Source organism: Gopherus evgoodei, chromosome 5 (assembly GCF_007399415.2).
Source record: "Gopherus evgoodei ecotype Sinaloan lineage chromosome 5, rGopEvg1_v1.p, whole genome shotgun sequence".
Lineage (NCBI taxonomy): Eukaryota > Metazoa > Chordata > Testudines > Testudinidae > Gopherus > Gopherus evgoodei.
In genome coordinates this window covers 107,062,608-107,083,304 of record NC_044326.1, presented here as the reverse complement: position 1 = coordinate 107,083,304, position 20,697 = coordinate 107,062,608, and the positions used below count along the sequence as shown (strand labels likewise).

General features: G+C 39.5%; 1 protein-coding gene across 2 annotated transcripts in view; it reads left to right on the top strand.

The window, feature by feature from the left end:
* Positions 1–3,334, top strand: part of UGT8 (UDP glycosyltransferase 8) — a 72,357-nt gene extending 69,023 nt beyond the window's left edge. For both annotated transcript variants that reach the window (XM_030564489.1, XM_030564490.1), the window contains exon 6: positions 1,062–3,334. In XM_030564489.1, the coding sequence (XP_030420349.1) occupies positions 1,062–1,425 (364 nt within the window). In that variant the 3' untranslated portion in view covers positions 1,426–3,334. The remainder of the gene's footprint in view (positions 1–1,061) is intronic.
* Positions 3,335–20,697: the final 17,363 nt, after the last annotated feature.

Sequence of the window (20,697 nt, the reverse complement as noted above, 5' to 3'; positions counted from 1 at the left end):
GCTACCTGTTGTCTCATGATACTTAAGAGGAGGAATATTCATGTATTAGATCCTTATTCCAAATGCATGTTATCATTTGTAGCACATAGACTATTCCTAAATTAAATAGGTTGATGTTCTAGCTAGTTGTCTAGTGCATTACACTGTAGGAGCTTTGGACACAACTTATCCAGTTGATAGGGACAGTGTCTGTGGGTGACACTTCTGTTGTCTTAGGGCAGGACAATGCTATGAGTAAATAAAATAGTCAGTAGAAGTAGGGTATTAATGAAGGAAAAAATACCTGTGTAGGAAGTTGCAAAGGAAATCTCATGAATCCCAGTTACATCAGTCTTCCACTATACAATTATCTGATCTGAGTAGGGGAGGTCCCCATTAGTAATCTGTTTGTCCTGAAATAAAGGGAAAAGGGACTCCCCATGATCAGGGAATTCTGATACTAAAAAATAAATTTAAAAAATGCATCCCAAACATGAAAGATCTAGTGTCAAACAATATAAAAATCTGTTCAGACTATGTTAGAGACAGGGCATATCACTTTATTCTACATTTCTCTAATAACTGGCAACATTATTTTCCATATTTCTTTGGACAGGAGTATAAATGAACTATATATTGGACAGAGTTTGTGTCTATTTTAGTGGGAGGGGGAAATGTCTCTAATCTGTTTTGGTTATTTTTCAGTATGAATAAAATTCACCCTGTACAGAAGGCCAACAGAAGGGCAATGCACCACTAAAGTCCCATTTAAACCCTTCTGCTGTCTCTCTGCATGGGTGAATTTTACGCCATATTAACATATGTACAGATATAAATATAGGTACAACTATTGTCAGTATTTATTTTTCTCTGAATACTTTTACTATTGCATTGAAGAGGACTCACCTGTCCTATAGTGCATCTCAAACACCTGCCAGCTGCTGTTCTTTGTCATTTTCCTACCAAAATACCCCAACTCAGTATGGAGAAATTGAAGTACATCTTCTGTTCACGTGGACACTTGTCATTTGAGAGCAAGATAATATTTTTAATTTGTCACATTGTTTGTTTCTTTCCTGCAGCTACAGGCAACGGGCCCAAAAGCTGTCTGAAATTCACAAGGACCAACCCGGACATCCTGTTAATCGGACAGTGTACTGGATTAATTACATCCTCAGACACAATGGAGCAGAGCATCTACGTGCTGCTGTTTACACCATCTCTTTTTATCAGTATTTCTTACTGGATATTGCCTTTGTTGTACTACTTGGTGCTGCCTTATTTTACTACATTTTGACCAGGATAGCAAAGTTTATCCACAAACAAAGCAAACATCTTTGGTCAAGTGATGAACATAGCACTATTAATGGACATTACCACAACGGGATAGCAAATGGCAAATACAGAAGAAATGGTCACATTAAATATGAAAAGAAGGTGAAATGAGCCAACTACACCATGTGCAGTAATGAATCAGATCAATAATTGAATTTTATTGCTGTAACTTAGTCTAACAACTACTTAAAGTAAAACACCAGTAAACAGTTCTAACACTCCCCTACAGTATGTATTCTTATATGATGAGATTCTACAGAACTAAGAAATATCTTTAAAAAACACTACAAAAAATGCAACCTAAAATGCAAAATGTATTTTATTCTTAATACTGATGCAGAGAGGTTATTTTGACACTGAAGTTTTTAGAAGCCTTAATTCTCTGAAGTATTTCAATGACCATATTTATGATTTCCCAGTTTTTAAACCTGAATGTGTGTATCCCAGATAAGGAAAGGCTTCCTTTTGCTTGCAAAGATTTTCTTATTTTTATTTTAAATATATGTCCAGCCCTCTTTTAGCTGAGAGAATTTTAGAGCTAGATCTGTGTTGTATTTGTTAAAGGTTTGACATGTTGCCTAAGAATGATGTTTCAATAAAGTCATCTTTCCCAGTGTTTGACATGCAGCAATTAAGTTGCAGATTGAGAATGCAGCCATAAAAAATAACTTTCTGAAAACTGAACATTGAAGAAAAATGGTGAAAATATGTACTGCTTTTCCCCTCGATAGGCTACATAACTCTTCTGTCCTTTGACATTACTTTAGAGAAAGGGATTTTGATTAATTTAGGATAAGTTGTAAATGTTATATTTATGTATGTTTTATTTTAATTTTATTTTATGGGGCTTTATTTGCCTTTCCCTACATAAAGAATTTCTTCCACTGGAAGAAATGTAGGGGAGTTTTAATTACATGAATAAAATGGCTCTGTGGGTAGTATGCATAATTAAGAAAAAAAAATGTTTTGGCCCTGAGCTCAGTGCAGAAGGTTCGCCATGGCTCTTGAGCAGTGCAGAATCAAACCACTATTTGGGGTTTGTTTAAGAAATGTTGAATAACTTGCCTAATAATTATTATTATATTAAGTTTTTTTCTAAATCACAGTGTTGTAGATGTTCTCTTTCAACAGTTCTATCTGGAAAAAATATTAACTTATGTTGGTATGGACCACACAGTCCCTGACATAGTTGCCAACAGGAAAGTCTCTGAACATGGGATGGGTTCTCTGGGTTGGTAACCAATGCATGTTTAGAGGTTTTGTGTCATGTGTGACATTAAACCTCCCAAACCAAACACAGTTCATAGAGATTGTCTCTTCTGCTCTCCACTATGGCCCCATCCCTCAGCAATCTCTGTCAATCACTGTAGCTGACATGCAGCTTTTCTGGGTTTGAATGGAGAGTGGGGATGCAAGGCACTGGTCGTGACATCAGAGCTGTCTTGCTGAACCAAAGTTGGCAACTATGTCTTATTTCCATGTCATTCTGTTTACTTGGAATTTGCACTACACACGTTGTGAGTGTATGCATTGTTTATTTATAGTTTGAAGTCCCACGAATGACAGAGAAAGGAAAGAAGCCCATTTATCTTGTGTTGTTCACTAACATGGGAAGAGGTGTGAAAATGACAGAATGCTGAGATCATCTTCATACACAGTGATATTATATTTCATTATCATTCCATCAGGAGCCTCTCTTCTATAGCAATAAATAACATTACAAATATGTTTCTAATATATGGTACAGACATTTGTACTACTTTCTGAATACTTGAAGAAAAGGATGTTATAAATAAGCCGATTAGATATATCTTTTTACAATCTTATCAGTACATGGCAACTAAAGGAACACATTGAGGCGATGAGGGGTGGGATGGTAACAGGATTTTGAGTGTATGACTGAATTGCTTTTACTGTTTTTGGTATAGTGAAGGTACAAAAGCACTGACCAGATGATTAAGCATAATTTAATCTCCACGGTGATAAAACTTATGCAATAAACATGGATTTAATAGAGAAATACTGTTGTTGGAAATACATTTTTATTCAGATGATTCTTATTTGTCTGATTTTGTATATATGCATTAACTCATACAATGTGTGTATGTATAACTGTATACAGGCAAGACTCATCTTACGCGGGGGTTCCGTTCTGCGGTTAGCGCGTAAAGCAAAACCCACGTATAGTGAAACACTCATTGAGTTGAATGGCGGGCGGAATTGCCCGCACTACAGATGCAGTTTTTATATTGTTGTTTTATTTTTTTCCTCTGTTTTTGCTGACTGTGCAAAGCTGAATTCACGCATGTTAAATGCGCCTAAGATGCGACTTGCCTGTATATATATATTAAAATACATATATACTGCACTGGTCATTATGTACACTTAAGGGCATGGTATGTATGTGAAACTCCAAACATAAATATGTTTTGTGAGCATTATTCTGTTCCTCATAGTAAAAAGCCCATTACTGGCAAAGATTATAGCATTGATTTCAACTGAATCCCCAGCCAGATTAAAAATGCAGTAGTCTAAGAATTTCCAACATTTATACTGAACTCTCCAATAATATACAGTTTTCAAGAGCTTTTTTAGTGAAGCAAACTTTATTAGTAAATAACTTGGTTTTATTTGGTCATCTATAGGGGAGAACAAACAAAAAAGAGTGATAATATATTAAATCAGATATTGGATTTCTAAATGATGACGTTTTCATATAGCAACACATTTCATTTCAGTATTGTAGTGTAGACATTCATTTATTAGACATTCAGTGACTTTTATACTAAACCACTGCCTATGTGTTCCTTTGAACTAGTCTTTTGCACTCAGTAGGACTGACTATGTTAAATTATAAAATTTAAAAAGATATAGGGGAAAATATCACATTGGTTTTACAGAGGTGTTTATTAAAATGTAGAGCTCTGACTAGCTAAAAAGTGTTTCAGTGTGGAGTCTACATTTGGTCTGAGGTTGAAGATATCCTGTATTTCCTCATACACGCCTCTTCCCCCATTACAAGCTTTCCTGTCAGACAAACTCTTAGTGGTTGATCGCATCAGTTGTACTATTCTTCCACAAAGCAGCTCTGGCACTGGTAACAGTGTGAAACTGGCATGAGTCTAATCAGTTCTCTTCTCAGCTCTTGCTGGCACGGGGTAGTAAAATGGGTCTGGCCCTCCATGGCCTTGCATATTGTGTAGTAGTTACAGCTATACAAAGTGAGTACAAAGTAGGTTTAAACCACTACAGTCTATGTAATTGAGGAGATTTTTTATTTGGAGCCCTTTACATTCACTTTGCATAGGTGTTAATAATTACATGAGCTCTAAGGGTGTGAACAATCAGGACCAAACTCATTAGGCCGTAATAGCATGGCATTATCTAGAGGGAATTTGAGAAAAGAGACAAATGTCTATATATAATGAAGGATATATAGGGGATGCAGAAGTTGGAAGCTTTTAGAAGGAAGGGGAGGAGGGAAATCTCAAAAAAGGAAGCAGAGAGATTGAAAGACAAATAAACGGCTAATTAGTCAATCCTTGGTTAGAGACTGTATTTGAGTTTGTTTTGGCTGCCATCCTAAAGAGTGGTGATATTTGCATGGGCAAAAGAAATTGAGAAATAAAATCTCTTTCGAAAGCGTTTGATTGCCTCCTGCCATAAGTTGGCAGAATATGTGGGGAGGAGATCCTACAGGCAAAAAATAAAGAAATACCACCAGTGCTAATGAAGAACAGAAACCGACATACTGCCATCTGTAGAGTTTGCTCCTTACTCCCTCTTCCCACTCCTTGAGAGACTATGTAGCTATAACATACTTGAGAGGTTCTGAGGATGTCAGAAAAAAGTGCAGATCCTCTCATGTGAAATTATTACTTATTATTACTAACGGCAGAAAGACAACTGTTACATAATTTATTTTAAATGACATAATTCTGATACTGAAAAACAAGTGTACCCATTGTACACTCTCACCACTTTCTTTTTGTTTTCTGAAGTTATTCACTTATTGTTTAGGGACATAGTAAGTTCAATGTTCTTTTATTCTTCATTCAATGTGGTATGTGGCTATTGCTAATAGCTAGTAGTAAGCATTAAAACAGTAGGGACAGATTCTCAACAGATATGAATAATTTTTGATTCAGTGAAGTCCACAGAGCTCTGCCCATTTACAGTGGCTGAGGATCTGGCCTGTAATTCATAATAATGGTATGCAGATTGATGTGAAACTAATAGCAATTCAGATGATTGGCATGCTGGTCAAAATATGAAACTTAGTTTCCATTCGGTGGCTTGTAACTTTCTTGATCAGTACTTTGAAGGGTATTTGTAGTAACTGTGGATCCAGCTGGCATGTTGGAACAGACCAAGATGGGTTACTCTTTTTCTTTACTATGTGTGTTGATTACTCATTTATGCTGAAATAAAAGCATAGGGCTCACAAAGAAAAGTTATTGAGTATCTTTATGTCTCTTTCAAGCAATTTGGGGGTGGGAATAATTGTTATAGTTAACCAGTTAGAGTCACTAACACAAATACCATGAAATAATTTTAAAGGGATGAACTACAAACAGTATTTTGTACTTATGAAGTTAAAATAGTGTAACGGGTAATTTAACATCAAGTTTCAAGTCATAAATGAATTACAGTCGGAAATCAAAGAGTGATTTCTCCCTCATGTACAGCAGAGCAAAATTACTCTGGTACGTTCTGCAGGGTTGTTGTCTTCCTTCAAAACACCGGGTGCATTGCTGTGTTAAGGATTGTATCAGCATGTAAAATAACTCAATACAAGGTTGCCTGAAATTCATCCAATTCCTGTCAATCTGCTTTATCTTTATCTTTCCAAATGTATCTCTACAGTGAGTGTAAACAATGGGTTTAAACGTTAGTCTAGACTGAGGTATATGACCCACCATAATTTTGGGAAGATGGAGACAAAGTTGAAGGTGTATCTTCTTCTGTTTCCTTTAAGAATTCAGATGTGGACACATCAGATTTTGAGCTTCCCATATCTGTGTGGTTCAAGAAGTCCTCAATAAAATAGAAATCATCTTTAAGCTGAGAGATCTGAAGGAACACTGAATCCAATCCCTGTCAAATAAAGGACCGTTAATAGATATGCCATGTATTAAGTCCATGAAATACTTTACCAACTCTAAAACAACATATCATGCAAAGCCATCTAGGCTTCTTCTCTGCAAGTCCAAAGAAGTTTAGCAGACACAAAATTCTGTCCCCACTTTCATTCAATAGAATAATTAAACTCTTGTAGAGTTTGAATTCAGGCACTAAAGTTAGGTTCAGATGTGACTACTGAGTGAAAGGTACTGTGGCTCTTTCATCAACTACTAGGGCACACCTCTATTTCCTTGCATAATTCTAACAAGCCTGTTGGTAAAACCTGTTTAATAGGATGAAGAAACTCACTGCACTCATGGTAACTTTATTTGGGATTTTTCTGTTGAGCAGTTTTGGAGTGATTATAAAGCAGACCCTACTTCTGTAAAAATTATTTGGAAATCAAAGAGTAGTGAGTCTAGAGAGCTGGTATCATGATTTTTTTTTATTTTGAAAAATGATTTACCCAAAAGTAGACTTTAAACATCTTTATATCATGAGTTCAATGCTCACAGAAGGTGCTGGGTTAAAGTTCTGGAGACTTTGAGCCCAAGTCTCATTTACACTAAGGCTTCTTTAAACTGCCTGAGTGATGGCCTGAATGCCTTGACTTAATTTATCAACAGAACGAGTACAACATGGCTGACAGAAGTTCCTTACATGGCCAGCATATTCCTCAATCCTGACCACCTCTGAAAGTGACAGTTATCATGCTCATTCAGTCCTTAACCCCTTGGTTCAGACTGCCAACAAGGGAGACAACTGGGGTGTGGTTCCATTCAGTGAAGCATGGCTAATTTATACCCACTGATGATCTGGCCCCATTTGTTTACGGTGGACATGATGCAACAAATGGACTGAGACTTTTCCTGCGGACAGTATGTTACAGTGTTAGTTTATTTGGTGCTTCTAAATGCAAATGATTGAAACATTCAATGTCTTGAATATGTATTTTGAGCACAGCTAATTTCAAGTGCTACAGGCTAAATGACTACAAGTCCCAAATTCTGAAAAATCTTTAGGACTCCAGTGACATCTAGTGGTGAAGGCAATTTTTTGTGTTTTCATTAAATTTGCATTGGATTTCATTAAACTGCAAAGGAGATATCTTCAAAACCCTTTTGCTTTATTGGAAATTAGGTATAATCAGGCACAGGCACAGACACAACCAAGTCATCTGGTTGTCAGGCTCATGCGGGTCTATTTAATAGATTGTTTCTGTGGAAGAAACTCCCCCTCTCCATATGTTCTATGTAAACTTAACAACATAAGGGAACAGAACCTGAGCCAACAAATTCACTTATGTACCTTATCCTCGGAACAAGCTATTTCTGCAAAGCTCAGTCTGCTTATGATAAATACTCTGGGAACAAGCTGTGACTATTCTGCTTCCCCTTCTGTCCTTTTCCTTCTCCCTTCCCAACTTCAATGAAAAAATAAACTACAGTGCTCATTGGCTTTATGTTGCATCCACGTCCCCTAGATTTCACGTGTGTGTGTGTCTAGACATTCTAATCCCTTCGGAGCAAGGATTGTGTATTTTCTGTGCACATAAAGCACTGATCTGTTCCATGTTGTATTTAGCTAAAACACTCTAAGGTCTGGTCTACGCAACTGACCTATATCGGTAGAACTACGTCACTCACAACCCATCTGTAGAAAGGGCTGGCGGAAGAGCTTTTTCTACTCTTTGCTCCATGTTTTGTCAGTGTGTGGCCTCACCAGGAGTGTTTGTATCAATTGCATTGTCAGTGTGGGGCACTGTGGGATAGCTCCAGAAAGCCAGTTACAGACAACATAACAGTATTTACACTGACACTGCATCAACATGACATCAACCTTGACTCTACACTACTCATGGAGGTGGAGTTATTAAGTCAGTGCAGTGGAGCAATTACATTGGCAGGAGCAAAATTTAAGTGTACACATTTCCATAGGTAGGTCAATGTAAGCTGCCTTGTGTCGATCTAACTACATAGTGTAGACCAGACCTTAGGAACTGCAAACCTGAAATTAGTCCCTCTGTTACCTCCATCAGCCAGGCCAGGTCACTGCCATTCATCTCACTGCAGCATACTCTGACCCTTCTGACAGTAGGACATAGAGTACTCAGCAACAGCTTTAAGCAATTTAACTTTACTATCATTTCCTGCTTAGCACATTCTGTTTTTCTAAGGGAACATGTTGCCATGTTCTAGGGAAACAGCTCCTTTTCTATGTATACCATCACTCATGGACATTTTACGGAAAGTACAATGCCTGGAACATTGGGTGAGGGAGGGTGAGCGGGGGGGGCTACAGCTTGTTTAGCCACTGTCCCTCTTGATGAAATTTCCCTATAGGTTTGTCTTCCTTCCATAATGCGCAGTATTGGGAACAGGGAACTCTGTGTGTGTGTGTGTGTGTGTGTGTGTGTGTGTGTGTGTGTGTGTGTGTGTGTGTGTGTGTGTGTGTGTGTGTGTGTGCGTGCTCGCACATGTGATTTTCCTGCCCAAAATAAATCACCACCTGAATATCCTATATTTATTTCTATATCCTCTGCCTCTGTCATAAGTATCCATTCACAATATCCAAACTTCCTTCTCTTGGCCTCCAAAATTCTAAACACCGTGCTGCAATATATTGGAAAAACAAGTCCCCATCCTAGGCAGAATACAAGGGCTACAATTTCAGCCCTGAGATTCAGCTGCTGTACTTGAATTGCGCTTTTGTATTTTATGACATCCACAGAAGCATTTCATTGAATTGCTGCCTTGTATTCAGTCACAGATAGTGCTCAGTGCACTACCCTGCATTTTGCATAAGAGCATCTTTGAACATATCCCCAGTGCAATTCTAAGAAAAGACTGGCTGGGACTGGATAGAGAGCAATGATATTTTCTTTCCCAAGGTTCAGAATCCATGCCATTTCACTTGGAAGTTTTCATGCAAGTAGTCACATTCTCTTGCTAGGTCAAAATCACGCATACTCAGTTATCCAAACCTATACTGCTAATAGCCCAGGCCCCTGAAGCTTGAGGGTACATCTATACTGCAAGAGGGAAAAAGAAAATAAAAAGAAAACAACCTGTGGCTTTGAAACTTAGACGCTAGGTCAAATGCCTTTGGCTTGCAGGACTTTCAGTACGGGGCTAAAAATAGCAGTGTAGACATTCCCACTTTGGTCTGTAGCTCTCTCCTTCGCTGGGTTTAAGAGCCAGGGCTCAAGCCAGAGCTGGAATGTCTACTACTGTTTTTAGTACCATAGAAAGAGCCCTGCAAGCCCAAGTCATTTGACCCAGGCTCTGACTCAGTGCCACAGGGTTTGTTTTGTTCTTTTGTTCTTTTTCTTTTTTGCAGTGTAGACATATCCTCAAGTTTCAGTGTCCTAGGTTATTAGTAGTATAGTTTTGGGTTGCTTCTGAAGGAAATATTGACCAGAAATACATGCAGATTTAATTAAAGTTATAATTCCTCATCCATAGACAAAAAACATGTAACCATTAAAATATATCTAAGCATTATTATAAATGAATATTTATGTTCTGGTAACACCCCAGGGTCCAAATCTTCCTTTCCATGCTATAACTGGAGTGGTATTAATGGATCACTTCAGCTTGAAGGGTCCCTAAGAATATGTATTAATTACTTATGCTAAACAATCTGTTCCACCTTGTATTTAGCTGTGACACTCTGATTAAGTTTCCCAGACCTGAAGAAGAGCTCTGTGTAAGCTCAAAAGTTTGTCTCTCTCACCAACAGAAATTGGTCCAATAAAAGATATGACCTCACCCACCTTCTCCTCTTTAATATCCTGGGACATGGCTACAACAACACTGCATACATAAATATTTGATGACAGTGGCTGTATTGAGACTTTAGTGTATATTTCTGCCCCACACTCCACTCCTAAATAGCAATGTTACAAATAAAACATTGGGTAGAGGAAGTTATTTTCTGTTGCAAATCATATTTTATTTCTGAAAAATTAACAAGCTAACATCTTCAAGGCGGTTTTGAAGGCTATTCAAAGCCTCAGTGGCATTGTTAAATTGTTTTTCCATGACATTCATCTTAGACTCAAAAAGATTCTGCAATAGTTAAAGAAAAAAATGTTAAGCAATATTTTCAAAGTTAAAAGTAAGGAAAAATCCATTGGATTAAGCATTCCCAATCATACAGAAAGTACTTGTAAAAGATTATATATTTCGCAGGTATTCTTGTAAGGTGCAGCTTCTTTATACTGCAAGAAAAGCAACTGTAATAGCATAGGAACAATACTGTAATAGCATATGAACAAAACAATAACATCTAATGGGCAGCCAAATTAAACTTTTAGAGGTACATTCCAAGTTTGCCTCTTCATTAAAGATGACATGCTGAATAAAATTGTATGGATGAAACAAGGGATCCATTGAAATTGGTGGAATTTTTGCCATTGACTTCAGTGGGACCAAGATTTCACCCAATATGCAGTGTTTAGATCCAGAGTAGAATTAGGCTAGAGGTCTGAGGTTCAGCTCTGGACTTGAATTACCAAAATCTGTGAGATCTTCTTGTGAGTTTTTAACAAAAAGTGGAGGAAGTCTCATGAGATCAGTCATTCTTTTGAGATTTCAGACACATTCAAGCCAGCATTATACAAGGAACCAGTTCAGGTGTTGCATATAACCTGGGTTAGGCTTGAATCAGAGGATTTGCATTCTGAATTCTACACAATTCAAAGTGATTTTTTATTCAAAGCTCTTATTTTAGCTGATCCGTAACAGTAGCCACCTGGAAAGTCATATTACAATAAACTGTGCAATTGAGACACAATTTTGCAGAAATTCAAGTGACAGATATGATCTCCCAGTACAATTTTCTCTGCATTTTTGGTGGTAACTGCAGTTAGACTATAATTGTTCTCTATTTCAGGGTTAACCCCACAGTATGGGTGGAGAAAGTTCCACCCCTCAGATCATACTGGGCATCTGCTCCAAGTGCTATGCTAGGATAAAAGGGAGCAGCCCTGCCCAGTCAGGGCTGACAGCCAGAGAGGAAGGACCTTTGGTGGAGGCTTCAGCTGGGGAAGTCCTTGCCTGTGGGAGCCAGAGATTCTGAGATCCAGACTGGAGATCCATGGCCATCAGAGTTCCAGGGAATTACCTGCGCTGAGGAGCCCAGAAACCCCGATGCCCCATGGACTCCAGCTTCAGGAAGTGCAGTAGGAAGTGACCCAGTGAGGGTGAGCGAGTGATATCTCACACCCATGTGAGGTCAGCATGTTTCAGTGGGATTTCCCACTGACCCAGTGGAGGACTACCCCACCACTGTTGGGGCCCGGCGGAATTGGGTGAGCCTGGGACCCCTACCTGGGTCATCACCCCTGTAGTGCCTTATATGTGAGGGCTGCTATATTGTGAGCACTGAACTCAGGGCCTACAGTATTGACTCTGGTCACTAGCCATGCTGCCCTGAACTCAAGGGCCACTGTGTTGACTCTGACCCTTGAACCTGACCATGGTGAGGCCCAAGACAGTCTGGCAGACAGTAACTGTGGTGTCAGCATACCCACTGTCCACTCTGACACAAGATGGGGTGTGTACATGTAATGCTGACAGACCCTGGTCATCGGTGAGTGGGATTGAACCTGGGGCCTTTAAAGTTTAGTGCATGAGCCTCTTCCGCATAAGCTAAAAGCCAACTGGCTGTTAGTTAACGCCGTAGAGCAGACTCATTTCATCTTGCTTTCTAAGTGGTTTCAGTGCCACTAGATGGGACAGAACACTACATCCAGAAGGTGTGAGAGTTACACATACACCGTCACAGAGTATTTACAAAAACTAGAAAAATATGACACTTTATTATTTAAATTAGAGTCATGGTCTCAAATAAACTGAAACACCCTAATTATAGTATAATAGCATTAACATATAGATAAATAAAGAAATACATATAGCATATAAGATTAGATATTAAGAAAAACTTTCTAACTATAAGGATAGTTAAGCACTGGAATATCAAAGGAGATTGTGGACTCCCTCTCACTGGAGGTTTTTAAAAACAGGATGGACAAACGCTCGTCAAGGATTGTATAGGTGTTCTTCATCATGCATCAGCACAGGGGCTGGACTAGATGACCTCTTAAATCAGCCCTTCCAGCCCTACATTTCTATAATTCTGAGATTCTATAATGGCATCCACACCGGGTGAAAACAAAGACAATCTATGGGAAAGGCAAGTCTTAGCAAAGGCAAAAGATGTGAGAGTAGGAGAATTTACCATTCCAATCAATATGATCAGAGAATAGAACAAATAGAAAACAATGTTTCCTGAGCATGCTCCATTACCTGGATTAGACTTGGGGGAAAATATCAAGGTTAGAAAAGACAAATGACCTGATTCTCTTCTCACTCATGTAATTCTATTTACTTCAGGGGAGCTATTTCTGAATACACTGGTGTAAGTGAGATGAGACTCAGGGGTCAAATCCTCACCCCATGAAGTCAATGGGAATTCCCTGCTGTGTCTTTTAGTAACAGATTCTTAAATTATCATTGTAACCTGGGGTTAGCAATTGTCAGCTCTCTATACTGGCCTGATACATGATAAGGCAAAGACTGCATCGCTCCTTTAATCAGGCAAGGGGAATGTGTCTGGGTGGCCAAATGAAGAGAACAGTGCTTTATGGCTGGTGGGAGAGTTTAAAAGGGGAAGCCCATGCAGTAAAGTCCCCTTTCACATGGAGCAGGCTGAGTAGCATCCACCATCCCTCCCCTTTAGGTGGTGAAATACCAGGTTTGGTCTAGACCTGTTGTGGGCATTGTGCTCGCTACGCCTTTTAGGGGGTCTTGGAAGGAATTTTCCCTTTACCACCAGATTGGCCTAGGTGGAGTTGGGGTTTATTCACCTTCCCCACAGAGAGTTCAGGAAGGGCTTTGTTGACATGTGGCATGAAGGGAGTTAGGCTGTATGCCATAGCTCATTATGGAAGTGTGGGGCAGATTTTCAGTGCGGGTACTCCCCAAGAAAGAGATACAGTGACCAGATACACGGCTTGGTAAAGGACTTAAAAAGGAGGTATTTTGTTAAAGGAATGGGACTGGGGGAAGGGAGATTTGGGGTTCCTATGATTGGTATGGCAGGGAACCAACTCCTCTTTCTTATAGCCCACATTAGCCCTCCTCCTTCCAAGGTGTGTGTGCGGGGGTGGATGGTAATGTCCCAGCAATGGATTGGTTTGGGGTCCTGGATGGAAAAGAGCAGGAGCTGCTAGAAGCATCCTGAGAAGTTATTGAATGAACATGGAGTTAGTGCACGGTACCCTTTTATCTGCGGGGTAGTCCCAGACATCTAATAAGAAAATAATGGCCTGATAAAAAACATACCAAATGTCTCTTGTCCTCCTTTCAGTATAGCCAGACAACGACAGGGTACAAGGTTAACCAAAATTTACATTTACAAAATAAATAATAATTTTTGCACTGTCAGTGTAGAATTTAAATATCTTCCAAGCTGGAAAAGGGTTTAACATTATATTATAAAAATGTTTGTCAAATTTGTCAAGCATGCATTGCAGAACAATACAGACCTGTGAGTTTAGAGAATGCATCAGAGAATCATCTCTTCCCTCCATATTGAGGAATTGGCCTGTGAAATTAAGCATGTGGTTTTGCAGCTGCATTATTCTGCCTTTCATTTCTTGGACCTCCATTGCTGTAGACATATTCAATTTATGAACACACGCAAGTAGATAAGAAGTCCCCTGTGACAAAAAAGGAGGTGGAGGGAAGAAGGAGGTTAAATTAAAGAATGTGGAATTCTATCATTAATTTAGAAAATCCTTTGAGAAATACAGATGGAGCACTGGATCCACTTCATCTTCTTGGTTGCTAAATATCAGAAATATTCTGTTCTCAAGCACAAGATGGAATCTGTTATTCAGCATTTGAATCCAACAGCTAAGTATCTCACTTCATATAATCCTGCTTTTGCGGTACAAGAAAATGCTTACGCCATTTTCTCACGTTCTCATGGCAGTTTTGTACTTTATGGCTCAGTTTGTGGTTCATTGTTTATCGCGGTATCTCTTTTTGCTGAATCTTGTATTTTTATATTATCTAAAAATTAACAACATTTTCTAAACAGGAAAATAAATAGGAATATCTCTTCATTTCATGCTAAACGTGATAGAATGATTGGAGATGAGCCATTTAAACTAGCATTGCCTCAGGACAATGCCAGTCTGAAGCAAAATGGCATGGTATGAACTCCAACCACTCTTTAGGGCCCAAAGTTTAATTTCCTCTTGTACCTGCCACTCAAGGGCCAGATACAATCACAGTCTCTGCATATCCCCTAGCATATTGTGGATGCAAATCACCCCAGTATCATGGCCCGCTCCCCATCTGTACATCCCATTCAAACTGGACTTTCAGCGGAGTGCTGGAGAGTATGCACTTCCTCTGTGTGCTGGAATGTTGAAGGAAGAATTTTGTCTTCTCGTGCACGGTCACGCCTGCAGCTCCTGCTCAGGTGGTCATTCTCTGCACAGCCCTATACTCAAGACAGTGCTGATTCCTTAGTCCTCACTGTGTTTCTCAGTCACTGACAAAGCATAGCACAACTGGAGAGCTCCCTTCCCCCCATTTATAAATATGTTTCAATTATTTTTGTTTATTATTATTATTACCTCTACTGTAGTAATGGCTAAGCACCCAAAACAGGTATTAGAACCCCATTTTACTACTAGCTGTACACACAAATAACACAAAAATACATAAATCAAGAGACAAATGGTATGGGTGATGGAGGGCAGTGTAATAGTCAAGATGGGAAGAAAACGTGCATTTGCAAAAGTTAGATATTCACTGTGCTTAGCAGTCAGTCAATTATATTAAACTAATGCAACTTTAGTATTTTCTGTGGCTTTGGTATTTGCAGAAGTTCACAGCCACCAACCAGCTGGAATTGGACAGAGGCTAAACTGTGCCCAGGGGTGCACCACAATGGGGGCAAGATGAGAGCTGCTTGTGCATTCCCCAAAGATCATCAGGGCACAATCTGTTCCAATGAGAAATACTGCATACCCTATGCACTCTCAGACTGTTGAGCTGAACTAGAAATATTTAGAGAATCTACCTACATGATACTGGTTTGAGTGCAGCCTCTGTGGATTTAGTCAAATTAATTCCAGTCGTCAAAACCTTTTCAGAAATATATTGTTGTATTCCTGATTAAAACCAATCTAGCAGTATTCCCTGAAATGTTCACTTCTCAGTTCCATTAGTAATTTCCATCATGCTCTTTTCTGAAGAAGTCATCAGGAAGACTGCTGATAATAACAGGCTATAAATGGAAAACAGATATCTTAATTCTCAAGAAACTGGACACATTGGCATTCACATCAGATACAAGCAGAAGTGAATACAAAAGTTCCAACATAATAAGATGTTTTCAGTAATATCACCATTTACAAGATGTACTTTCATGTCTTCAAGATTAATCAAATAGATTACAAAGAAAAGGTTCATTTACTCTAGATGGATAGCACTGTCTAGAATAAAATGTCATCGGATAGATTTCATTTTTACATAGATGCCACCTTGTAGAGAAAAACTCCAAGATGGATGAATCTATACTTCTCTACCTGAAGGTCTTGACAAGGCTTCCAAGATGACAGAAATCTCATGTGTTGTAGCTAGTTTATCGGTACCTTTAACACTCATCACCTCATACAAATGTTTGAAAAATATCTCCCTGGCATACAATGTCTTTGCGTTTGTTTGGTTTGAGCTTGTTATTAGTGGAGGTAGGCTCAGATAGAATGGTGGAAACAAACACTTCCAAATCCTGGGAAAGTTTAGGCTCAGATTCCAGGCCAGATCCATACTCTGCAACTGAGGCCCATATCCAGTTCTTACCATGAAAGTTGTAGTGGTGTTTCCCTTTAAATCCATCATAAGTATGTAATCTTCCTGACTGATTCAGTCAATAGTGCAAAAAGCTCTCGCAAAATTTAAAGCCCCAGGTTGTACCTCTGGCAGCAAAATATATTTGCACCAGATCTTGAGTATCTGCATCTGAATGTGCTACCCTAAAGACAGTGGAGAAGATGGCACCATTTTGGCACTCAGTCCTAAAAGGTGCTGAGCCCCAGTTCAGCAAACATTTAACAAGTGTTTAACTTTGAGTATGTGAGTTGCTACATTGTCTTTATTGGAACACCCGCACACTTAAAGTTAAACACAAGCTTACACCTTTTTCCGGCCTAGGCCAGAATGCTGAGCACTTATAGGATCAAGCCCTAAGTCAATAAGGTTTTAGCATTGTATTTATCAAAGTGTATATGGCAGGTACTGCAATGAGAATTTCCCATTGTCATGGATGAGATCAGCAGGGGTTTTTGGCACTAATGTACTAAATGGGGCATCGCTGTGTAGTATGGGCCTCAGATAAATATCGGTAAGATGACACTTACTAGCTATTTTCTCTTTTGATAAGCAACAAAATTAACTGAAACAATGTTTCTTTTCAATATTACAGTATAACTTTGTAGGCATCTGTGGCAGGGTGGACCCCTGCTCCTCCGCTGAAGGGGTTAAAACCAGCCCTGAGAAGGGGCTGTAGCCGGAGAAAGCCCCTTTAGGCTGGGCTGATTGGGGGGAAGTGGCTGCAGCTGGGGCCACACCCCAAACTGAGCAATGGGTCCTAATAAGAAGGCAGAGAAGCCACAGGAGAAAGAGAGTCTCTCTCTGACTTGAGAGGGAGACAGGCGTGGCTGCTGGGGAACTCACCCAGGGGACCTAGAGAGTGGCAAAGCTGGGGAAAGGCCTTAGGAGCTGGGAAGCCCTAGGCTAGCAACTCCGCAGGCTGCAGGGCCTGGTTCTTGGCCTCCCAGGTATTTGGCTTGCAGAGGGGCAGCCGGAGGGTGGGTAAAGGCAGCCAGTCCAAACCCCTTGTTGCCTGTGATGATTGGCTAATACACTGCAGTCTGCCCCAGGGTGCGAGGGCTAAACAGAGACTGGCAGTAACCACGACTGAGGTGATGTGGGGATAGGGAGTGAGGGTTCCCCTGGGGTGGGGAAACCCAGTAAGACTGTGGGGTACTGCAGGAGGCAGAACCCTGGGATAAGGGCACCGGAGTCCTGGGAGGGACACGGGGGCCAGCAGAGGACACACGGATCACCGGCCTGCAGAGGGTGCTCCGTAGCTGGAATCAAGCTAATTCCTGAGGACGACCAGCAGGAGGCGCAGCGGGGGTGAGTCCGCCCCTCTACAGTATCCCAAGCTGCCAGTGTGGATCCCACAAAAATGTGGGGAAAAAACCTAAAGTGAATGGAAATGTGAATTGAACCAAGGAGTTTGTTACATGTCTTGGGGGAAAAACCATCTGTTTTAAAAGAATAGTGAGGATTAGACTCAAATACACAAAAGCAAAGCTCAGTTAAGGCTGCCAAAGTCCATTATGTAGGTTCTTGAACCTTCCTCTGAAGCGTCTAGTACTGGCCACTGTCAGAGCTTGGGTTCCAGACTAGAGTTTTTCAACAGAAACTTTTTTTTTGGTGAAAAATGTGCCACCAAAACAGTTTGTGAATTCATGTTAATTTTGCCTTATTGTTTCAGTCAAAAAACCCCAAACCCTAAATTAATTTTTTTTGATTGTCAGTATGTCAATAGTTCTGCAATGAAATGTTTAAACTTTCTGATTCAGAACTACGTTTTGTTTTGAAATTTCCTTTAATTTTTTTATTATTATAAATGTTAAAAATACTCAGAAATGAAATAAAATTTTAAAGTTTTGTTTCAGTCTGAACTAATTGTTTCATTTGACCCCAAACAACAAACAAACAAGCTATGTTCAGTTCCTAGCTCTGCCACCATCTTCAATTATGATCTTATATCGGTCACTTATTCTCCCTCTCTCTGCGTTCATCTGTAAAACTGAGACAATTCTACCTTTGATATTGTCATAAACAGATAGTTAAGGGTTAATGTCTCTTTTACCTATAAAGGGTTAATAAAAAACAGGGAACCAAACACTTGACCAGGGGACCAATCAGGAGACAAGATACTTTCAAATCTCTGTGGAGGGAAGCATTTGTTTGTGTTTTTTGGGTTTGGCTTTGTTCTCTCTGGGATCTGAGAGTGACTGGACATACTACAGGCTCTAATTTTCTATTCAAGTAGTAAGTGCAAATAGAAAGGCGGTTTAGTCTTTTTAATTGGTTTTCTTTATTTGCAAATGTGTATCTGGCTGGTAGAGGACTAATGTGTATTTGGCTGGAACTATTTTAAATTGTATTTCTGCTGGAGGAGGATTTTTCTCCAGTTTCTAGAAGCTGACAGACCCTGTAATATTCCATCTTGAATTTACAGTGATTTTCTTTATTCTTTTTTCTTTTATTAAAAGTTTTGCTTTTAAGACCTGTCTGATTTTTTTCCCCTTGTTGAGGCTCAAGGGAATTGAGTCTGTACTTAACAGGGAGGGAGAAGGGTGGAATCCCTTTGTTTTAGATTCACGGAGCTTGAATCTGTATATCTCTCCAGGAGCCCAGGGAGGGAACACCTGGAGGGGAGGAGAAGGGGAGGGAAATGGTTTATTCCCCTGTATTGTAAGACTCAAGGAATTTGGGTCTTGGGGTCCCCAGGGAAGGTTTTGGGCGGACCAGAGTGTATTAGGCACTGGAATTCCTGATTGGTGGCAGCTTATCAGATATAGATATAGATATAGATATATAAGCTTAGAGGAATTCATGCTACTACCCCAACTTTTGGACTCTAAGGTTCAGATTGGGAAAAGATACTATGACAGACATGGATAAGAGAACCCACCTGGCAGGTCTGGGGAGAACATACTGGGTAATGCCAGATGTACTTTCTATGAGAAATCAGTTTTCTCGTACCTGAAATAACAGCTCCAAGATGACAGTGAAAGGTGACACTGCCTGTTTTTACGCTGACACTGCCACTACTCAGCATGCCAAGAAAATGAAAAATGCTAAGTGAGGTGAAAGCAGAACAAGGGCTACAACCTATAGGCCGTTTCCTACTGTTTTCACTTTGTACATTTACTTGTCAAGAGCCCCACAGGTGGTATAAAGGAACTGTGTTGAATTAGTCTTCCGTAATAAACTGGGAATATGTAAGTAACACTATTCTAATTGCAAAAATCAGTGCACATGGCAAATGCCTAATGTCTGCAGAGGTGCTCTGAACTACTCTATGAATACTAAGACCTCACAATATTATCAGTGCTCCTGCAATGAATCCCTAATGACAGCTTACAGAAAATAAATATCCCTCTACCTACTAACAATTTGTGCTTATTAACCAAAGATTTCCATCTGTGTTAGTTAAGGATACTGGCAAACATCTGATCTAATTCCTTGATGCCTTTCCTCCTGAAAATAGCAAAATGGAACATACGTTTCCAAATGTAGGTTTCTGACATGTTGTGTGTTTTTTAGATAACGGGGAATAGTGTAGCTCTCTATAAAATTAGAAGATGTAGAATGTTATCACACTTGAATGGAACTAGAGTTAACTAAAACCATGATGAATAAATATATTTCAAGCAGAAAGGGGCGTACACACTCAATTGCTACCTACATTGTTTTAAGTCCAGAAAAAATTATAATCTTCTCTTAACAAAGAGTTAAAGTTAAAATAGGGGTAATTAACATAAATGGAAATAGGCGTTTTATAGCAATGGATGGCTAGATTGATATTTCAGCAAATAACTGTTTGCACAGAAATAAGAATCCCATTTGCTAGTGTGACAGATGTTTACCTTACAAATTCCTGCAATATGTGTTTATCCTTCAGTGCTAAAAGAATCAGCTATTAAGAGTGCAGAGAAGGGTGCTCACTGTGATGGTCTTAATGTCTCGGATTCGAGGGAAAATATACAAAGTGGCACCATTAAAAATTGTACATTTATCACCAGATGTAGTCAAGTTTCACATAATTCCCATTCTAAGTATAGGCAATATTGTGAATATAATGGGAAAGGTAAATATTTCAGAGCAAACAACGTACTTTTAAAATCATGTTCATTGTATAGGGACTGCACCTGTTTCCATTGATTTCATCTTGAGCAGAATGAATCCCACACAGTGCTACAAGAGGAGGAGCAATGACATCTATGTCAAACCTTCATGGCACTTTCCATTCTAAAAACTCTTGAAGCACTCTAAAGACTCCATGTTTTATGTGGGACTTTGAAACTGGGCAGGGGGATAAATCTGGGGCAAGGGAGGTACTTTTTGCTAGTCTCATGTAAATCTATTCAGATTT